Consider the following 20,242-nt stretch of genomic DNA (forward strand, 5'->3'; position numbering starts at 1 on the left):
ATAACGTGCTTAATATGGCCATGAATTTCCATTCAAATTTATAGTGAACGAATGAATTCCAAGGGAAGACAACAAAAAATTAGGAATTCATTGTATATTTCCAAGGGAAGTACACAATATCAGACAAAAAACATAATCCTAAGAGGCCTACCCTTCAGCCCAAGTTGCCCAAATCACCTAAAGCTTACACGTGTACCCACTGATACACCTACCTGGGTATATCCAATTTCCAGTAGGCCCAACCATTACCAAGCCAGATTTTTTTATCAATTTCGTAACAACCATACACGTGTCACTGATGATGACAGGTGAGGAACTACCTCGGCCCACCCAAATTATTCCCAGGCCCACCTTTACCCAACCCACTACCCATCTGATGAAACCCACTCGAACCATACACGTGTCCTTGATGCTGATGTACCATCATCCCATACATCCCACTACCACTGCCACCGACGCCTCCAGCAAGAGGAGCGTCTTTTTCACGTGCCACCGCGGTCTTCTCCCCTTCCATCTCCCTAAACCTCTGCAAGTAAACCTTCAAGGGCTCCACGTACTCTTCAAAACCTAACGTCGTCATGGCCCACAACAGATCATCACCGTTGATAGTCTTCCGCTTCTCCTTCTGACACTTATCAGAGGCTTCTCCTGTGATGAAGCTGATGAACTCAGACACACATTCCTGCACCGTTTCTTTAGCTTCCTTCGATATCTTGGCGTTAGCAGGTAAAGCTTTTTTCATGATCCTGCTCACGTTAGCAATAGGCAAGAACCTGTCTTGCTCTTTGGGGGAGGAAAGCTCGCTGTTCCCTGTTGCGTTTGAAGCGTTGTTTTGAGCTCCTCCTGATTCACTGTCTGAGTCTGCCATGGCTTTTTCTTTACTACAACATATATGGAGGAAACGCTTAAAAGGGTATTGGAATATGGGGGTTTTGCAGTGAAAACGAGTTGTTTAAGTTGAATATATACCACTAGGCTTTCTCTCTTCTGTTAGCTTTTTAGTGGGGTTTTTGGTGAGCCTTGGATGGACAGAGAGAGAGTGAGAGAGAGGGGTTTACCGTTCATGGGGTAGGTCTGGAAGCTTGTTATAATGAAAAAGATCTTGAGTTTATGACTTGACCTAAAGAGATTTGGAATTTGATAGTGATAAAACTGTGGAAGAGAGAGAAGTTGGATATAGTGAGGGACGAGAAAAAAATTAAAAAAGATAAAAAATTGATTTAAAATTATAATATTCCGATAAATTTTTTTTATTTAATTTAAACAAATTTTGAATATTAAATATATATATATTAAGTTTGAGTCTAATTTTATATTAAATTATGAAAAAAATCTAATCAAATCATATATTTTTAAATTTTTATAAAACTAAAATAATTATTTTATATATAAATTTATTTAAATATATTAAAATAATATATAAAAAAATTTTAAATTTAAAAATCAATAAATCAAATCGAATTAAATCAATAAAATTCATTCAAATCAAATTTATTAAAAAAATAATTTAAATTTAAATTAAATTTATAAAATTATATACTATTTAAAAAATTAAATCAAATTTAATTCGATTCCAAATATTGTCACTTTACATAATTAAAAAAGAAAAAACAAGTTAGCAGGTTGATTTAAAGTGATGACTGTTGCCCTAGAAGTCAAGGAAGGGAGCTATGCTGTTTTTGGCATCTTAATATATAGTGTTCATCTTGACTGAGAAATTAAGAGAGACATTGAGGTTTTTCATTTTCAGGTCTGAATTAAATTTTAACTTTCATACAAATTCTAATACTTTTTTTTTTTTATTGAAGCCATATTTATATATCTTGTTTACTCTTAACTTTCCTTTCTATTGTTCCAAGTTTATTTTTATTGAATTTAAAAAAAAAGTTTTGATTTTAGTATGGTTAATATTAAATTTTTATTTTTTCTAAACAATTATTTTCATATGATTTTTAATGACAAAAGGTTAAAAAAATTCAATAAAAATAAGACTTTTAGATATTTAAAAAACAAATTTTAAAAACATTTTAATAATAAATTAACAAGAAAAATAAGACAAAAAAATAATAAATATATATATGATGAAATTTTGACATATTGTTTACCAAAAATTGTCACATATTAACATCAATATAATAAATAGAATACATACTTTTTTGAAGATGAAAGTTAATTTACATTAAAAAAAAAAAAAACAAGTTGTAAAAATCATTTAAATTCAAGTTATAATGGGACATATATTTGATTTATGAATTTGAAAGTTAATTATACATATTATATATTCTTTATCTTTTTTTTTTTAAGAATATATTAATTTTATATTACTTTTAATATTTTAAAATTATATTTTATAAATTTTTTTAAAATTTTTTTTGAATAATTTGTATCAATCCTAAACTCATCTGCTGTCGGTGTACTGCTCGAGCTACTTTTATTGTAAGAATCGGTCGTTGGGTGTCGACCAAGGGAAGGATTGGGGATGACTCCCTTGGAGCCTCCCTAAGCGACGAACAGTTAACTCAGAACTGATAGGAATAAGGGGTATCTGACTGTTTAATTAAAACAAAACATTATCATGGTTTTTGCAGATGCTCATGTAATGTGATTTTTTATCTAGTGCTCTTAATGTTAAAGTGAAAAGTTTTTTATGTTTTGATCTTAAAAATTATAAAATTTTAATTTTATAAAAGAATTTAATTTTAATGTTAAATACATTAAAAACAAAAAATTCTTTTTAATTTCGTAAAAATTATTACATGATAAATATTTTGAAACAAAAAAGAATATATAATAATTATTAAAATCTCGTAACTTAATTTCAAAATAAAAAATAATATTACAGTAATTCATCTAATTCCAAACATAAAATGTTAATTATTACAACCATATAAATATAAAAATTTAAAATTACAAATAACAAATTCCAACTTGAAGGAAAACAAAAACGAAAAGTCGTAAGCAAAATTTTTAAAATACTATTCACAAATGCTACGTGGTTCATTTTAGACCGTTCTTTCTTGATAAGTATCTCGTTTGCATGGACGAAAATAAATCTTTTTTTCTTATTTTAAATTATTATTTTTTCATTAAAATAATGTAAAATAAAAATAATTAATTTATTAAAATTAAAATATAATTAAACGTCCACCCCAAAGTCATATTGTTAGTTGAGATGGTTAAAAAAATATCTTAGATAATAATAATTTTATTATTATTAAATAATATTTTTAAAGTGATTTGGGTTTTGACTTTTTGCCTAACACCCATGCTTATTATTAATCTTTCAATAACTTGTTTATTTCAAGGAATTTAATTTTCCAATAATACTAATGTTTATAGAAAATTTGCAATTTTTTCATTTCTCTTTTTTTTTTTTAATGTCATTAAATTTTTTGGATTTAATAATTCATGTCCCTTTTTTTCCTTAAGGTATTTGATAGGTTTTTTTTTTTCTTCTCATTATGTTTTTTTTTTTTTAAAGGGTTATCCTTTTCCTTAAAAACCCATTTAATCAATTAATCTAATTTTTTATACATAATAAATAATAACCTAAAAATAAGAGAAAAAAATGTATAATAATCCAAACTTCAATTGATAGCAAAGATTGATAGCAAAGATTTATTATTAGTATATTAGATAAAAATGTGTGTCAAATGACTATTATTCTCTTTTGACAAAACTAATTTATTGAGATTTGTAGCCTCTGATTTTTTTTTTTTAATATTTGAAATTAATATACTTAAATCTGATAATTTAAAATACGATAAAATGATACAATATGAATATAATATAAATATAAGACATGAAAGTGATAATTTAAAATTTTAATAATAATTATATCTAGATTTAATAAAATCAAAAATATATATTTTATATTTTCTTGTGGACACAAATTATAAATATGAATATATTAATTACATTATTTTAGATGATAAAAATACACGAATTTTTATATTTAAACATACTTTATTTTCTCTCTTAAAACGCTTAATGTGACACATGCACCGATTGGTATTCTTGTTTGATTAATTTAAGCTTTGTTTTATAAATTGGCTTTATGAAATTGATGAGTAGAGAGTGAATGAGTGCTCCACTAATTAGTGGAGCAACTTTGCTTTAACTCCAATTTGGCATTAAATAGACATAAATTAACTATTATAATCATGATTTAAGACTTGCAACTTGAATGAATTTAGTCGGCCCTTTTCTTTAGAAATGCTCGAATTGACTTTAACATAATTATTACTGTACCCACAGAATGAAGGAACCAAAGCAAATCATGGTTTTGCAATATTATTGACATTGAAAACTTCAATAATTTCAGTGCCAAATGTCATATGTCTTCAATGTTATTTTCTTAAAGATGTGATAATAGATCAACAAGATTAATATCAAGCAAAAGCTTGGGAAATTTTCAACAATTAATGAATATGGTGATTGGTCATGAGTCTGGGTAAGAGAGAATCGGGAAAATCGAAAATAAAATCAAGATTATAATATTTTATTTGATTTGAATAATTTTTTTTATTTAATTTAAATTAAATTTAAATATTAAATATATATATCGAAATGAAAAGTGAAAAATAAAAAATATTAAATTGAATTATGTATTATCTAAAAAATTTATCCACGGAAATCGAGAGATGATCGTATGGCTCCAAAACATCAAAACAAATCAAGCTCTGTCAAGGACACGGGGTCTGAAAACCAACTCAGCAATCAGTTACTCTTCAAATCCAATGGACCAACTTTCCAGAAATTCATGTTATTATTGCACAGAATGCAAGGATGATAGCACAAGCTACTGTCAGTTCAAATGTTCAATGTGCAGTACTGGATCCAAATGGATCAAAGAAACATAAAAAATAAAATAAAAAATTTTAAAAAAATCATTCAGTGAAAAAGTAACATGAGCAAAAGCACACCTCAGTGATCAAGTATGCCACCAGGGTTTACATTACAGAGGGGAAAAAAAAAAAAAAAGAGTTCTGTAATTCAAAATACTCAGTTTTCAGATAGGAAAATTCCTCCAGATTATGTTAATAGTGTACATATCAAGCTGCAACCCTGCAGCACAGGTGAGAAGCTCCTCTAGTATTTGATAAATGCTAATTTGCTCAACAAAAAGAGTTAAAGAAACTAACAATAGATTACAAGCTTACCTTCTAAGTAACAACTAAAAGTACATATTGGCACAAGACATAAACAACTGCACTATTTCCATTTAAGTTATTTTTCATCTTGTCGGTCAGGCCTCAACCCCTTGACCAGCGGACTGGGTTTCATCTTTCCCAGCATCCCCTTCTCCATCTTCATCATCTGCTTCATCAGCTAGCTTGGTAAGCTCTTCCTGAATCATGAACTTTATAGATGACTTTCTTGGGGTGAGGTCGGTATCGTATTGTTGAGCTGAAAGGTAGCAAACTCTCCGTTAGGACATGCATGTAAGAAAATTCTAGAGCCTCACATCGAAGCCCTCAACCCCAAACAAGCATTTCATAATCCAAATCAAGGCGTATCTCAAATTTTACAAAGAAATTCAGAAGGTAAACCACTACTAAAACTTCCTTATCAGACGAAGTATGAAATTAACCATTGAAAAAGAGGCTTTCACTGTCAGTTTTCCTAATTCATCATTAAGCGCTAGATGTATTACAATATGATACTTCGTTAGGTAGAGCCAAACAAACAAAAGTTGAAAAAACTCCCAAGTTCGGTCAGAAATGCAACAAATTTAAGTTCCGGTTACTAAGTTGTGCCACTTATCTTCAGAATTTGAAATAAGTGAAAAAAAAAATGTCACAATAAAAAAGAGAAAGATGCATACCAAGTAGCTTCAGAATGTCAGTGAATGTAGCCTGCGGAACAAAATAATACAATTTATGTAAGCAAGAACATTAGAACCAGTATCTGAGTAAATGAAAATATGAGATTAAGAATTTTCAAATTCCTTTCAAGCAAAAAGAAATTGCAATAGAACTGCATAAATCTAGATAAACTTAAAAACATTTGAGATCCTTTTGTCTTATTTGCAATCAAATTGACCAACAAGGATTAAGGACGGCGCGTTTCATAAAAGTGAGTACCAAAAGCAATATCTTTGTTAATAAACATTCCCAAAACTTTGATGGAAAAGACTTTAGCCCATTTCCATATTGGCAACTTTAAGCGGATAGGCAGTATGTGCTACCTCCCTGCATTTCAATGTTTTGCCAAATCTTTCTAAAACTAACTCTTCAGTAAAATGATTCAAAATAAAACATAACTAGCAGCACAGCACTAAATGAAACAGCTAAGAATGTTTGGATTCGTGGTTAGAAAATCAGACCAAATTACTAATGATCATCAGAGATTATTCCAACTTTCCAATCAATGAACGTGGTGGATATTACAGTTATTATTCATGGTAGCCTATTAAGCTCTGAACCACAAAGTCCTGATAACCTGACTTTCTAATTCACAACCAAAAAAGTCTTTGCAGACAGGACCAGACCCAAATGCTGTTAAGAACAGTCCAGTAATGGATGCAACCATTATAGGTAGTATATTGATAGCAGCTCTTACCGTATTAAAGTCCACTTCCTTAAGAATCTCACAAATTGTAGTCCTTAGTTCGTAATCACTTGGCTTTAATTTCTCCTCCTTAGCTTTGTCCTTTCCCTTTACAACCTTTTTGCCTTAATAAATATTGGAAAAGATAGCACTATAAACACTCGGTAACCAAAAGCTTATCATACAAGTTTTGCCGTAAGAAGCAATTATTTTTCAGCTTCCTTAACAAAAAGTACAAACAAGAAAAGAAAACATAAAAGGGGGGTGGAGGAGCATTATCTTAACTGGTTTTCTCCTTGGAGGCAGATTTCTTTGGTGTATAGGATTTTTCCGTAATGACCTTCTCTGGTTTCTTCCCTGAAGACACTTTTGGACTTTTTTTACTATCATCATTAGCCTTCGAATTTTTAGATGATGATGTTTTTGGAGTTCTTTTCTGAGGTGTAGACCTTTTGGGAACTGTGACTTTCTTAGTTTTAGATTTTACGGCAGATTCCTTCTTTCTGGATGATACCCTTGTACTCTTTTTTTTCTTTCCTGCATCCTCTTCAGATTCATGTTCAGATTCATTTTTCTCCTCACTTTCAGAATCCTCAGGTATCTCGTCCTCAGATTTTTCTGCAATGCCATTTTCATTTTCCTCTTCTTCATTCTGTTCCTCTTCCTCTTCCTTTTCTTCTTCTTCAGACTCATCCTCCGAATCAGGTGTACTCGTCTTTCCTGATTTTGGTGTATCCTCACTCTTTCTTCGACTCTAAATAATACACAAAACAAAGGAAAAAAACATAACAAAATAACTAAAATGTAAAAAGTAAAACCATATTATGACCCCTAAGTCCCTTGACCAAAAACATGTAAAATAGTAAGTATTCATATACCCCTACAAAATATTTACACATAGGAAACCTAATTGAATGGAAAACTAGTATTTCCTTAAACATAGTAACCACAGGTGACAGGCCTAACAAAAAGGTCCAATGGTTAATCAAATATCATATTTCTGATGTTAACAAGGAGAAACTAATACCTTTGTTGATCGCTTTGATGTGGTCCCAGACTTGGTAACCCTTTTGCGCTTTTTACCCATACTTGACTGGATAATATATAAACACTATAGGTTAGAAAGGAAGTATGTAAAAATGGAACTTTAGAAAAAGCTGCAGTTAAAATTAAGGAACCTTTTCTTTTTCAGCAAGTAGAACAGTAGTTGTGGCATGAGGGGCTTCTAAAAAGTCCATCAGCTTTGCAACCAGATCTTCCTGCATGTCCATTTTAATCTTATTAACAACCAGTAGAGTTATTTAACTTCTTTAGTATCAAAATTAGCATTTCATTCGGGCTTGTGAAAGTCATATTATTAACAAGCCCTCATACAAATGACACTGGACTTTCGTGGGAACACTGCTTTTTATAATAATTACATCCCCTAAATCAGAGTTTTTGAAAACTTCAAAATTCAACCCTACCCTTCTGTTGAAGCACAATCATAGTAGCCAATTAGTTATAACAATCAAAGAATTCTCAACAATTTCCAAACTAATAAAACTAATCACATAACTGAGGGTTTCGCAGCTGAAAACAACAAAAAGTAAGCTTTCTAGAAAAGAAAAATAAAAAGAAAGGAAAAAAGATTACCCATAGATATGTTAACATACATACATGCTTTGCCTACCCACCATTTTACTGCAAACAAGGTGAGAAAAAGAACCCAATAGGATACCTATCTTAGCGTCCACATATATCGATCAATTTGCATGAATGTTGAATAACTAACTAACATGAAAATGTTCTTCACTAATCAAACCAACAGAATAGACATCATTTCCTTGGCATATGGACAGAATTAAAGCACATATTACAGTGGCACATCAACAAACCTTCCTTGTAGTAGTCTTTGTAATTGGTACATCAAGAACATCACAAAACTCCAATAACTTCTCTTTATTAAACTTTTCAAACTTTTCTTTTACTTTATTTTTTTGCTTTTCCTGCAATTATTACAAAAGTTGAATAAAATCAGCCAGAGAAGAATCTACTATAGTGCAATAATATCAACAAAAACAAGTTAACTAGACAGGCATCTTAAACTAGCAGATAAACTACAAACATCCTAAAAGGTTTAAAGCCCAGAAGTCGAATTCCTACAGAAAAATCAATTATAAGCAACAAAAATTCTGCTTCTTAATTTTATAATCCTCTTACCTCATTTTCATGCCACACAAAACCAGAAAATCTGGAAATATTACTCTTAATCTGAACTGCCTGTAAGAGAAAGGAATGTGAGTCTCATAAACTGAAAGCAAAATCAGCAGTGTACTTCTGCACCAACCCAGAACCATCCAAGTATAGTTTCTTTGCAAAGACACATGCCCATACTTCTGCACAAATGTGTCACTACAGACTCTGTTTTTGCATGTTTGTAAGTCCGATAAGCTCAAATTAAGAGGATGAAACAAGAGATTGGAAATGCTAGATAGAACAAACAAAAAATTTGACAGCAATCAAATTACCTTCCCCCTCCTTCCAAAGAGAACAGTATGAAGCAGTCTGAAAGAATCATCAGTCTTCCTTCTAGACAACTTGAATGCCACTGCAGAAGATGACATAGCAATGTCATTTTACTCGACTCATAGTCCTGGACTAATATCAAATACCCAGAACATATTTAGTTTTAAAAGAAAAGCAATTCCAATACACATTCAAGGAACTTAGTGGAAATAATTAAGGGAAAGACACATGAAAAATTAAACTAAAGAAGCAGCATCCTGAGAAGTTTTGATGACAAAGCAAAGAGTATGAACTCAATGATGAACAACAATATCAGAAATGTGCTGTTAAGATTTAGAACTATAGCATGAAACAAAACCATTGTAGGATATTGCCTATATAAAGAATACAGGAGACAACCAATAATTTGAGCGAGATAAGAAGAAATAAAGAACACACCATTAGGAATATCTTTAAGTGGAGTACCATGGCCCTGCAATTCCCAAAGCAATCTATTAATTTCTATGGACCTTCAAAATAGCGAATTTAAACATCAAAATCATTAAAAAAAGGATAGCCAAGATAGAAATTAAAAAACCTTTTCAATTCGGAATTCCCTAGAAGAATCTTTGTCAATAGATGCAACCAGTCTTTCAACAGATTTCCGCTCACGCACAGGGCGATCAGTAAGAGGAGTTCTTTGCTCTGGCTCTTTCTTCTCCTCCACCTTTTTTGTCTTCCTTTTAACTTTCTCCCCAGTCTTTTGAACTTTCCCACGCTTCTTTGAACCTTTTTCCTCCTTGCTCTCTTCAGCCTTCTCTTCTTCTTCCTCCTCTTCTTCTGTCAACCCATCCACTTTCTCCTCCACCTCATCTTTGTTTTCCTCCTTTTCAACTTTCTTGTCACTTTCCTTTGGATCGGTTTCTTCTTCCATTGCTTCAGTTTTGGATTCCTCCTTTTCTTCTTTTTCCAGTTCCTCTTTGCTTTTGTTGTCTTCCTTGACCCGTTGGTCTTCATCCATCTTCTCATTCTCAACTTTCACATCATCTTTCTTATCTTCTTCCATTTCCTTTACCCCATTATTTTCTGCCTCTGTTTTCTCACCTACAGTTTCACCAGATTTCTCTGGAAGTGAAGTCCCATTAGCCACTGGCTCAACTTCAGTCTTTGTTTCTTCTTCACCCATAATCAATCCAATTCACAGCAACACTTCTTTCCCTTGCCTTCCAAAGTTGTAGAATGCAAAAACAAAGGGCAGCAGAAACCAAATAAAATATTTATAAAAATAATAAAATAGAACAGTTAATCGAACTCAAGACAAAAGAACCATTAAACTGTCACTACCAGTCAGCATCAAACACCATACCCCCCTAAAAACACAATATGGAAATTTTTTCTATGAAAATTTAAATAATACTTAATATATTTGGAAACAAATGGGAATTGGCTCATTATACATTTCCAAAATTCGAGGCCATACTAATTTTGCATGCCAATGTTCCACCGCAATCTTTTCACATAACAAAAGAAATTTCTTTTCCACACACAATAAAATTCTCCAAAGCTTCGCATGAAACACAATAAGCAAACAGCTGTAGCCAAGAAAAACAGTTACACTCTCCATATAAGAAAAATATAAACTACAAAGGACATTGATTCAACTTAACGAAAAAAAATCCTCTAACTGAACTGAGCTACAGCGAAGCAATCAGAATTGAACCAATCAAAACCTTATACTACAAAAGAAAAATAAAGCATTTTCAAGCTAGAATTGCATTATTAGATATCCACACGAGTTTGAACAGGTTCAAAAACAAAAGAAAACCTCAAACTTGACTCATAAAATCTAAATATTCAAAATAAATAACAGAATCCCCTGTTTGGTTCCTAAGAAAAAAAAAAAGGACACTTTAAATCTCACAATTTTTTTTTTGTTTCCCTACCAATATAAATCATAAATCCCAATTTAACAAAGCTAAAAACAGAGTCTATTAAGCTTAATTTTATGAAATTTTCAATTTGGACACAGAAAAAACCCCAAATCTAAAAATCGAAAGCTCCTCACATTTTTCAGTAGCCAAACAAACCCTAAAAATTCCCTAAAAAAACCACTAAAAAACCCCCCAAAAATTACAATTTTCAAAACTTCGACATCCAAATCCCTAATTTTTTAGCATACAAAAAAATTCTCAAATCCCCAAAAAAATACAAAATTCAGTATTAATTACCAAATATCAGCTGAAAAATCGAAAAACAAAAAGAGAGAAAACTTACAGTGATTTACGAGCTCTTGATTACCATTCAGTAGCTTGACAGAGAGCAGCGTTTTTAAAGTGAGGATTTTTAATTTTTTTAATTTTGAGAATCAAATCAGCTTCAATTTTTTTCAAAGTCCCGGACTTGAAACCCCGGATTTTAAATTTAGTTAAGTTAAGTGCCACGTCGGACTGGGAAGTGTCAGAAAATGGTGCGCAATTCGAGATGGGATGTAGTGGACGGTCCTGATCTTGTTTGGTTCTCATCCAAGGGTTTGAGATTTTGTTTTGGAGGTATCTTGGAAGTTGTGGGGCCCACAGTTTGGGAGTTGTGGGTGGGGCCTACGTTGTGAGCAAATTTGTGGGCTGATTAGCGGTTGGTTTTTTTTTTCACACTTGCAAAATATTTTTTATTTGTATTTTTTACTTAACAAATTTAATTTTAATTTTTCTCAAAAAATATAATTTATTATTAAAATATTTATATTTTTTCAAAATTTTTAATTATTGTCTATTTATTTTATTTTATAATCTGATAAGTATTTAAGTTTGATGGATAACCTAATAAAATTAGTCATTTTCAGTTAAAAACTTTAATATGTTAATTTATAAATTTAAATATATTTACACAATTTTCAAAAATAAAAAATAAAATAAATGGACTAAGGTATACACCATACTGTTGGGCTTGACCCAATCAAAAAAGTTTAAACCAAGGCTGATGGGCTAATTGAATCTGGACCCGGGTCATGGATCTGCTTTCCTTTTTTTTTTTTTTTTATGTACTTAAAATTAAGAATGATAGTAATTCCGATAGGATAGATTTGATTTATTTTTTTTATAACATATAAAAATTAATTCGAATCCAAATTGTTTCATTTGAAATCAATTCGATTTAAATTAAAATTTATTTATTTAGTTTATTTTGATTCTTTGAATTTTAATTTTTAAATTTTTTATATTATTTTAATAAAATTCTTAATGTATTTAAATAAATTTATATATAAAATAATTATTTTATTTTATAAAAATTTAAAATATATAAAAACTAATAAATATATAATTTGATTCGGTTTGTTTTTTATTTTTCACATCACAAACTAAAATTTAATTTGAATTTAATATATATATTTATTATTCGAATTTGATCCAAATCGAATAAAAAAAATTAATTCGAATTGAATTAAATATTACAGTTTAAAATTAATTTAAAAATTTTTTTTTAATTTTTTTCTCACCTCAATTTAAAATTAAAATATCCTAAAAATCTAATTTTTACATTATATTAAGAAAAATGAAAATTTTACATTCTTATATCATATTAATACTTCATAATTTGCTACATGAAAGCGAGCAAAAATACAAATTCTTTATTCCTTATACTTATATATACATAAAAAATAAAAAAAAAAACAATAAGATTATATTTGTGCTATAGATAAAATTAGGCTCCCAACGTCGTGCAACTGCAAAATTTAATATAATAACGAAATAAAATTATAGATTTCAAAGGCTTTAAGTGCCAATATTTTTACAGCAAAATCACATTTCACATGTTATAACAATTTACTTAATAGCATATTTAGGATTAGTTTAGCTTGCGAAGTCAAATATTGATGTTGAGTTCTGATCAAAAGGTTATTCTTGTAAAGATAAAAGATAGGAACGGTTAGAAATAAAGGCATTGAGTATTTTTTATGTTTATATTTCAGCATATAAGTCAATAAAAATCAAGTAAAAAATAAAGTAAAAAAGTAAGAAAAAAATAAATGTATGAGTTAAATGAATGTCTGAGTTGTCATATTTATAAGTGAGTTGAAGGGATAAAAAAAAATAATTAAGATAGAGTCAAGCTGAAATTATATTAAAGATTACATACTCATATAATATGTCAGTTTAATACAAATGATCAAAATACTTCTGATTGTTTATTGAAAATTAAAGGAAAGAAAAAGATCACTATTCTCTTTTGATTATTATATGTTCATATCAAGTATATTTAAAAATTTTAAGTGTTTAGTATTATTGTAAAAAAATTTTATGTGTAATCTTTGAACTTTTAGTATAATAATTAAAAGTGTTTGAGGGAACATCAAGGGCTTAGTTTCAAATTAAATTTTTTCCATTTCTTTTTACTTATACTAAACTTTTACTTTTATAATGTAATAAAAAAAATTTTTACGAGTAATAGAAATATCTAAAAAAAATTCATAAAATAATAAAATATTAAAAATTATAAAGATAATGAAGTAAATTTTTTTCTAAATACACTTTTACTGTAAAAAAGCATCTTTTGAAGAGTTTTTTTTTTTTTTTAATTAGTAAATCAAGATTTTAATTTGAAAAGTCAAAATTTTTTTTTTATTATTTACCATTATATTTAGATAAAAAAAAGTTTTTAAAAACAAAAATTATTTTCAATAACAATGCTAAACGAATCTTTAATCTGCAAACTTGCTAAACCCAATCTATCAAAAAAAAAAAGTTTTAAATGTAACCTTAGACAACAACAACTTTGTTCTTTAAATTAAAGGTATAATTGATCAAACTCAAGTAGATATAGATATAGTATTAAATTTAAGCTCTAATTCAATTCAAAATTTAAAGTTCAAAACTCGATTCAAATTTGATTGAATTTTATCTTTTTAATTCGATTTCAATTCGAGATAAAAATCGAATTATTTAAATTTATTCGATTAGACTCGATTAAAATATAAAAATAAGATCAATTTTTATATTAAAAAAAAACTCGATCATTTATGTTCAAATTTAAGTTTGAAATATTTTATTAATTAAAATATATTAAAATATAAAAATTCAATTAAACTCGTAAGCTACTCAAGTCGTACATAAAAATATTTAAATTTAACTTGATCAATAAGTCAAAATACTTGAACTCGATAATAATCAAATCAAATTCAAATTTTATTCAACATGAACTAAAATAAATTACAAATACGTCTCCTTTAAACAAAGCTGTAAAAAAATGCATAGCTAAACAGCAATATAACAGATAAAGATGCAGCAGTTAAAGAAAAATTGTGATGCCTGTTGGATAGTGCGTGTGTCAAAAAGATTACACATGATCTAAAAAGCATTAAACTTCATCATAAAAAGCAAACTTTATAGCAAAAAAAGAAAGGAAAAGGTAGAGAATTAAGTTCATGATATTTTTTAACATAACAAAGATAAAGAAAACTCTTAATTCCCAAGGTAACCTTAGCCCTTAACATCAAATTTTTAGGCTTCAATTTCAAACCTTGGACATTTGATGGAGCCCATTGAAATGTCAATTTCAATTAGATTTTCTTCCTCATTTACCTCATTATTCATTTCTGCCAAGAATTCAACAAGGTCTTGCTGCTTGAAAATAGATTCTGGCAAGAAAGTTGGCAGATTGGAGCCATTGCTTGGGATGGCAATTTCAATGAGGCCTTCTTCTTCTTCATCATCTTCTGAAGGTGAGTCATCTGAGATTTCGGGATTTTGTAATTCCACATTTCCTGAAATCATCCAATTCAGCTGAAGATTTTCACTTGAACCTGACTCGTTACTGCTTCCACTTTCTGTTGTCAAATCTAGTGATTCAACTTGATACTCATTCACAATGCCAATATCAGCTTCTTGGACAGCACCAGATTCAGAAACAGTTTCCATTACTATTTTCTCTTCAACTTGCAGCTTTCTGGAAGATGGGTTCTCTGCTAAAACCACCTTTCTCTTCTTTGTGAATGTGACTAGGAAACTCGTTGACAAAATCATGATTGGAATTGTAAAAAGGATAGGAGAGAACCCCAAACCAAGGAAACTAGTCAAAACAATAGAAGAAACAAGGAGTGCAACACAAAGTAAACAAAATGGATAACAGATTTGATTCTCAGTTGTTTCTACCATGTTCAAGATATGGCATCAAAGATTACAGAAAATGACCAATGAAAGAGAGCAAAAGTACCTTTTATGACTTTGGGTGCTTTTTTTTCTCATAAAAATAAAAGAGAACTTGTATAAAGAAAAGTTGCAAAGGAGATTTCAGTGGAAAAGGGGGAATTCTAGTCTTTCTGCTGATGATTATGAATCAGAAACAAAAGTGGAAAAGAGAGCAAATGCATGCCATCAGCTGCTTAATTTCTACCTGATCTGCGCTGCCAAGAGATATATGATGGGAGTTGGGTAGAAATGGGCTTCTCTATGACCTTGCTTGCAGTGAAATCAGTACCCTCTTACCTCTTACACCAGCATTACTCGAAAAAACAGAAAATAAATTGATTAGCTTTATGTATTCCATAAAACTAATTGCTTTGTTCTTACCTCAAACTGATTCTCTCCTTTTTTTTTTTTTCCAGTAACGTCAAAAAGCTTTGGAATTGCCAAGTTCATGTGCAACACAGTGTTCACCACATGGCACTCATGAAATTGAAAAAAACTATTATGTACTGGTAAAGGTGAAAGGTGGTCTTTCTCTTTCACTCTTTTTCCTTTTCAATTTTAGATTGAAATAGCTCCTTTTTACTTTCTTTAATGTCTTTCCTTTGCAAGCAAAGTGAGAACAAATCAAGTACCCCCAGAGACAAAGAATAGTGCCAATGGTAACTTGATTGATTAGTTGAGTAACTAAAATGGCACCACAAATAAAGTTTTTAGCAAATTTGGATGGATATAAAAAGGAAAAAAAGAAAAACCTGCAAATTTGTCAGGTAGCCAATAATCACAATCAACAGTAACCAGTAATCATGGCAAAATGTTCACCCATTTTCTTTTGTCTGCAATAAAACCCACCAAGATGCAATGATGTTAATTCATTTTTATGCTGTTATGCCCTTCAAAGTCATGATGGAAGCCCATTGCATTGAAGAGATCTTTTGGCTGGTAATGGCAGGTACCCATTATTCCTCTGCTCTTACGGACATCCACAGCTAGCAGTAGCTAAAAACCAGGACAGGTACGTAGCACTTGATGCATGTGGACAGAGGATAATTTTTTTTTTTGTTTCTTCCATTGATAAAAACCTCAACGAGAACAAAATCAATTATACCTTACGAGCTTTTAATCATGTTTCTCAAACTTAGAAAATCTCAGCTGTTCATTTAGTGCATTTCCTTCAAATAAAACAGAACTTAACCATGTGACTTGTCATGTGAATGGTTGTCGGATTTTGAACAAAGTTAATCTCAAAGGCAAACAGAACAGAAGTCAACAGAAGTGAAAAACAATGTCCTGTTTTTTTTATCTTTCTGTCCGGTTCTGCATGGGTTGCCTGCCTTTACCCTAATCATCCACTCGTGCATTTGAAATAATCTAACAACTGTTATTTGATCGCGTTCTATCCTGCATTTGAATATGATGAAGCTTAAATCGTCTAAAAATGGAAGATTTGCAGGAGCAGGAGGTTATAAATGCAGATTTACAAATTACAATACCCAAAGAAGAAATGGAATATTTGGGTTTCCAGAGAGGGGCAGTCAAAGTGTCCTAAACAAGGTCAATATAGCATCAGGCAAGGGAAGGCATCTTCCTGTCCAACATCACCATTCACCAATGACATGGGTTCTTATGTTTGACTCGGGTGGTAGCGGTCAAAGCTGACTATTATGAAAAAGGACAGAGAAAACTTTAATATCAAAGCCCAAACCTTTCTTTGCTTCCTGGAAAACAAGAAGATAGTGGGGTATAATAACTCTCTCTCCCTGTAACTTGTTTGTTTCCTGAGAAAATTCTGATAAATGCGGAGAAATTTGGATCATTGCGCTAAAAATCAAATTTTTATACGTGGGTTTTTATTTATATTTAATGGTAGATATGATTTTTCAGATTGTAGAGATATATGTGAGAGAATTGTGTGTTTGAGTTGACAGTCATGGGAGAATGGCTTTGTGAGCCTGATTAACTATAACTTGGGGCTATCTGGTTGCCTTCATATGGAAGTGATGTTACGTAGAAGGTCATTTGTTTTGCTATTAAGAAGCATTTTGAATGTTGTAAGCTAGAACTGAGGCTCATGAAAATTTTACTTTATGTAGCATATGAGTGGGAGGCTAAGAAGTTAGAGAACTGATAACTGGTATCTCTATTCTCTTGGATAAACTGAGAAAAAGGCAAAAGTAAGCTTGTTTATATCTATAGCAATTTACCTTGCAAGTTTGCAATTGCTTGAAGTTTCATTTAGTCATGTTTCTGCTTCTTGTGCCTGCATACACTGCTGATTTTATGTGGCTTCTACTACTTGTTCTGATTTCCCATGGAACCATTTCCCTTCTTTTGGTATCCGATGAAATCGACTTGATTCGATTAGATTAGACAATTTATGTCATCGTATTATATTTTGTATCAAATATAATTTCAAATATGACACGAATAATTTTAACACAAACATATAAACACGATATAAATACACGAACAACACAACTAATTTAAACATAAACATGATACATTTATTATATATATTATACGTGATACGATACGATTAATAAATTTAAAATTAATTTATATCCAATTAATACAATATGATATGACACAATTAATACGATTATATAAGAATAACACGATTAGACATAATTAATTCATTTATTTAAATAAAAATATCATTTAAACTAATATTTAAACAAAAAAATTATTTAAAAATTAAATATTTATAATCTATTTAAATTTTAAAATGATATAATAAATGCGATTATTAATTTATTTTTTAAATAAATTAAATATTTTTTAAAATTTTTTATGTTATGAACAGTATCATGCTTTAAATATGTCATTATTGTTTGACACGAATACAACATGAATAATATCATGTCTTAACCATATCGACACGATTAAGATAAAATAACATTGTATTAAATTTATACACGATTTTTTTTTGTATTATTTTCATATTGTGCCATCATGTTCCGTGTAAAATTGTCATGTCTAAATTTCATCATATTAAGTGGCTAATTCCTTCATTTTGTGTTTTGTCAAATTCGGTATCTCTTGATTCTTTACAATGGAATTATAATTAAAAAGGGGATTGGATTGTAGAATATTGATATCTCTTGTATTAATTTGGGTTTCATCATTGTTGTTAGGAGCATTGGCTAATTTTTGAGATGTAAAATCCATCGTTATTCAAATAAAATTACATGCACGAAAGTTCAATCAAGGTGTCTTAGCAAATTTATGGCTTCATCAAAAGAGAAGCACTTAAACCAGAGAAAGGTTGACAATTATGATAAATGGAGATCTATATTCTCTAAAACTCTACTACAATTGTTCTTCTTAATGGCATTGATCATCGCTTCTTTTGAGATGATTGATCCGGCTGATCATCAACACCAGGATCCTTGATCACATCATCAATATCTTTCATGGCAGCCACAATATCGTCTTGCTTGATCTTTCCCATCTCATTTAGCTTAAATAAAATGAAATCAGCAGCCCTATAGGAACATAAAGGTAAGAAAAAAAGAAAGAATTAACATTGTATTATTGAAGTGATCAAGTGAATCATACTGTCTTACCCATAAACCCTGTCATTCTCAGCATTATCAGCTGACTCCAGGTCTTTCATGGCAACAATGTTGCTGGTAATAATCGACTTGACCAATTTCCTCGTTTCGACATCGGTATACACCTCTGCAATGTAGAGCAATAGCTGGCCTAAACAGGAAGTGCCGGTGGATATCCAAATTACACCAAACATGCGACCAAATTCACTTTGGAGGCTCTCATCTCCGAAGCCGACGGTTGTCATGGTGGTACAAGCACAATAGACTGCATCAGTGAAGTCCATTCCTTCGACAGTAACCAGAACAAAGATCCCAATGACAAGATGCACCGCCATAACAATCAACGATATCAGACACTTAGTGTAGTTTATTTTGAGGCTTTCAATCTCCTTAAGGGCTTCCATTGGACCGATTTTTTGAGCCACGTGAAGGGCATTAACCAGCACCATTTGTTGCTTTACAACCAAGTAATTAGCAGCTATTTTCACAACTACTCCAACCAGACACATCCCCACGGCTATGAAAACACTACATATTAGTTGTGAAATGAAACTGTGAGGGACAAGGTCTCCATAGCCAACTGTGGTCATTGTCACCACACAAAAGTAAAGAGCATCAATGAAATCATTTGTTTTATGGCCTCTGATGTGGTTCCTCAAAGTGTAAAAGCATGTAGTGCCAACACACATGTAGATACCAAAGTACATGCCCAGATTCTTAATATCAGGGAAATCTGATCGAATAGGACTTGGAGGAGCACGGCTTGCAGCCACAGAAGCAGTTCTGCTTTTGCAACTTTGAAAGCATTTTTTCTTGGGAGCATTTTCATCAGCTGTTAAGGTTGGAGGGCCTGCAGCCATTGACAATTTGGCCTGCTTTGCAGCATTCAAGGTCATTGCAATGGTAGAGTTGAAGTGACCCAGCATTAAGACAGCCTGCCAGGCCAAGGAATGATCAATAGAGAGAGATGAGACTTACCAGAGGGAAGCTACCTTGCAATTCAATTTAAAGTGCTATAAGTAGAGGGAACTTGGGTTCCAAACACATTGGAAAGTTCCTGGAAGATCCAAGCTGATGTTGTTTTCTGTTGCAAGGATATAAATTTGCTCTTGGAATGAAAGGGGCCATTTTCTATTTTTGTGCTTATGTGCCAGATTAGTGGAAATTTCTCATGCACATCCAAAATGCGAAATTTCTCATGCACACTTGATGAGTCTATCCCAAGTTTACATTTCATGTTTGTTCTTAATTGTACAAAAGATGATTGAAATTAATCTACAAGACTACAAATTTATGTTTCCGCATCAGATATTAGCCATTAATATGCTGATGGGAGTATGTTCAAGTCTTTCATATTACGCTGCCGATTTCAAAGGATTTTGGACAGAAAATGCAGAAACAAAGTTGATTCTTCATCACATTTGCTTGAGTTGTCGTGTTTTTGCAGTTGAATCCAAAAATTGATACACA

General features: G+C 30.8%; 3 protein-coding genes and 1 pseudogene across 5 annotated transcripts; all 4 read right to left on the bottom strand.

The window, feature by feature from the left end:
- Positions 1 to 15: 15 nt before the first annotated feature.
- On the bottom strand, positions 16 to 1,152 carry LOC111302237 (nuclear transcription factor Y subunit B-3 pseudogene; annotated as a pseudogene). Its single transcript, XR_016328035.1, has one exon. The product of XR_016328035.1 is annotated as a nuclear transcription factor Y subunit B-3 pseudogene (transcript).
- Positions 1,153 to 4,994: 3,842 nt separating this feature from the next.
- LOC111301547 (DEK domain-containing chromatin-associated protein 4-like) lies at positions 4,995 to 11,435 on the bottom strand. The gene is made up of 12 exons (XM_022897307.2): positions 11,314 to 11,435; positions 9,638 to 10,262; positions 9,499 to 9,532; positions 9,063 to 9,142; positions 8,755 to 8,814; positions 8,430 to 8,540; positions 7,731 to 7,811; positions 7,580 to 7,645; positions 6,838 to 7,306; positions 6,565 to 6,677; positions 5,828 to 5,858; positions 4,995 to 5,409 (listed from the first exon to the last, which is right to left on the bottom strand). The coding sequence occupies exons 2-12, from the start codon at positions 10,223 to 10,225 to the stop codon at positions 5,249 to 5,251; spliced, it is 1,794 nt and encodes a 597-aa protein (XP_022753042.2). The 5' UTR covers positions 10,226 to 10,262; positions 11,314 to 11,435; the 3' UTR covers positions 4,995 to 5,248.
- Positions 11,436 to 14,327: 2,892 nt separating this feature from the next.
- On the bottom strand, positions 14,328 to 15,919 carry LOC149514526 (uncharacterized). Of its 2 annotated transcripts, XM_089744264.1 has the most exons (2): positions 15,427 to 15,919; positions 14,328 to 15,039 (listed from the first exon to the last, which is right to left on the bottom strand). In XM_089744264.1, the coding sequence occupies exon 2, from the start codon at positions 14,949 to 14,951 to the stop codon at positions 14,535 to 14,537; it is 417 nt and encodes a 138-aa protein (XP_089600390.1). In that variant the 5' UTR covers positions 14,952 to 15,039; positions 15,427 to 15,919; the 3' UTR covers positions 14,328 to 14,534. The 2 variants fall into 2 exon arrangements, with proteins under 2 accessions (XP_089600390.1, XP_089600389.1); XM_089744263.1 differs by having other exon boundaries at positions 14,328 to 15,871.
- A 2,491-nt stretch (positions 15,920 to 18,410) lies between these two features.
- LOC111302238 (two-pore potassium channel 1-like) lies at positions 18,411 to 19,771 on the bottom strand. The gene is made up of 2 exons (XM_022898171.2): positions 18,785 to 19,771; positions 18,411 to 18,703 (listed from the first exon to the last, which is right to left on the bottom strand). Exons 1-2 carry the CDS (start codon positions 19,696 to 19,698, stop codon positions 18,556 to 18,558), a joined length of 1,062 nt encoding a protein of 353 aa, XP_022753906.2. The 5' UTR covers positions 19,699 to 19,771; the 3' UTR covers positions 18,411 to 18,555.
- Between the last annotated feature and the right edge of the window lie 471 nt (positions 19,772 to 20,242).

Source organism: Durio zibethinus, chromosome 15 (assembly GCF_047325235.1).
Source record: "Durio zibethinus cultivar Kanyao isolate XHJ-2024 chromosome 15, ASM4732523v1, whole genome shotgun sequence".
NCBI lineage: Eukaryota > Viridiplantae > Streptophyta > Magnoliopsida > Malvales > Malvaceae > Durio > Durio zibethinus.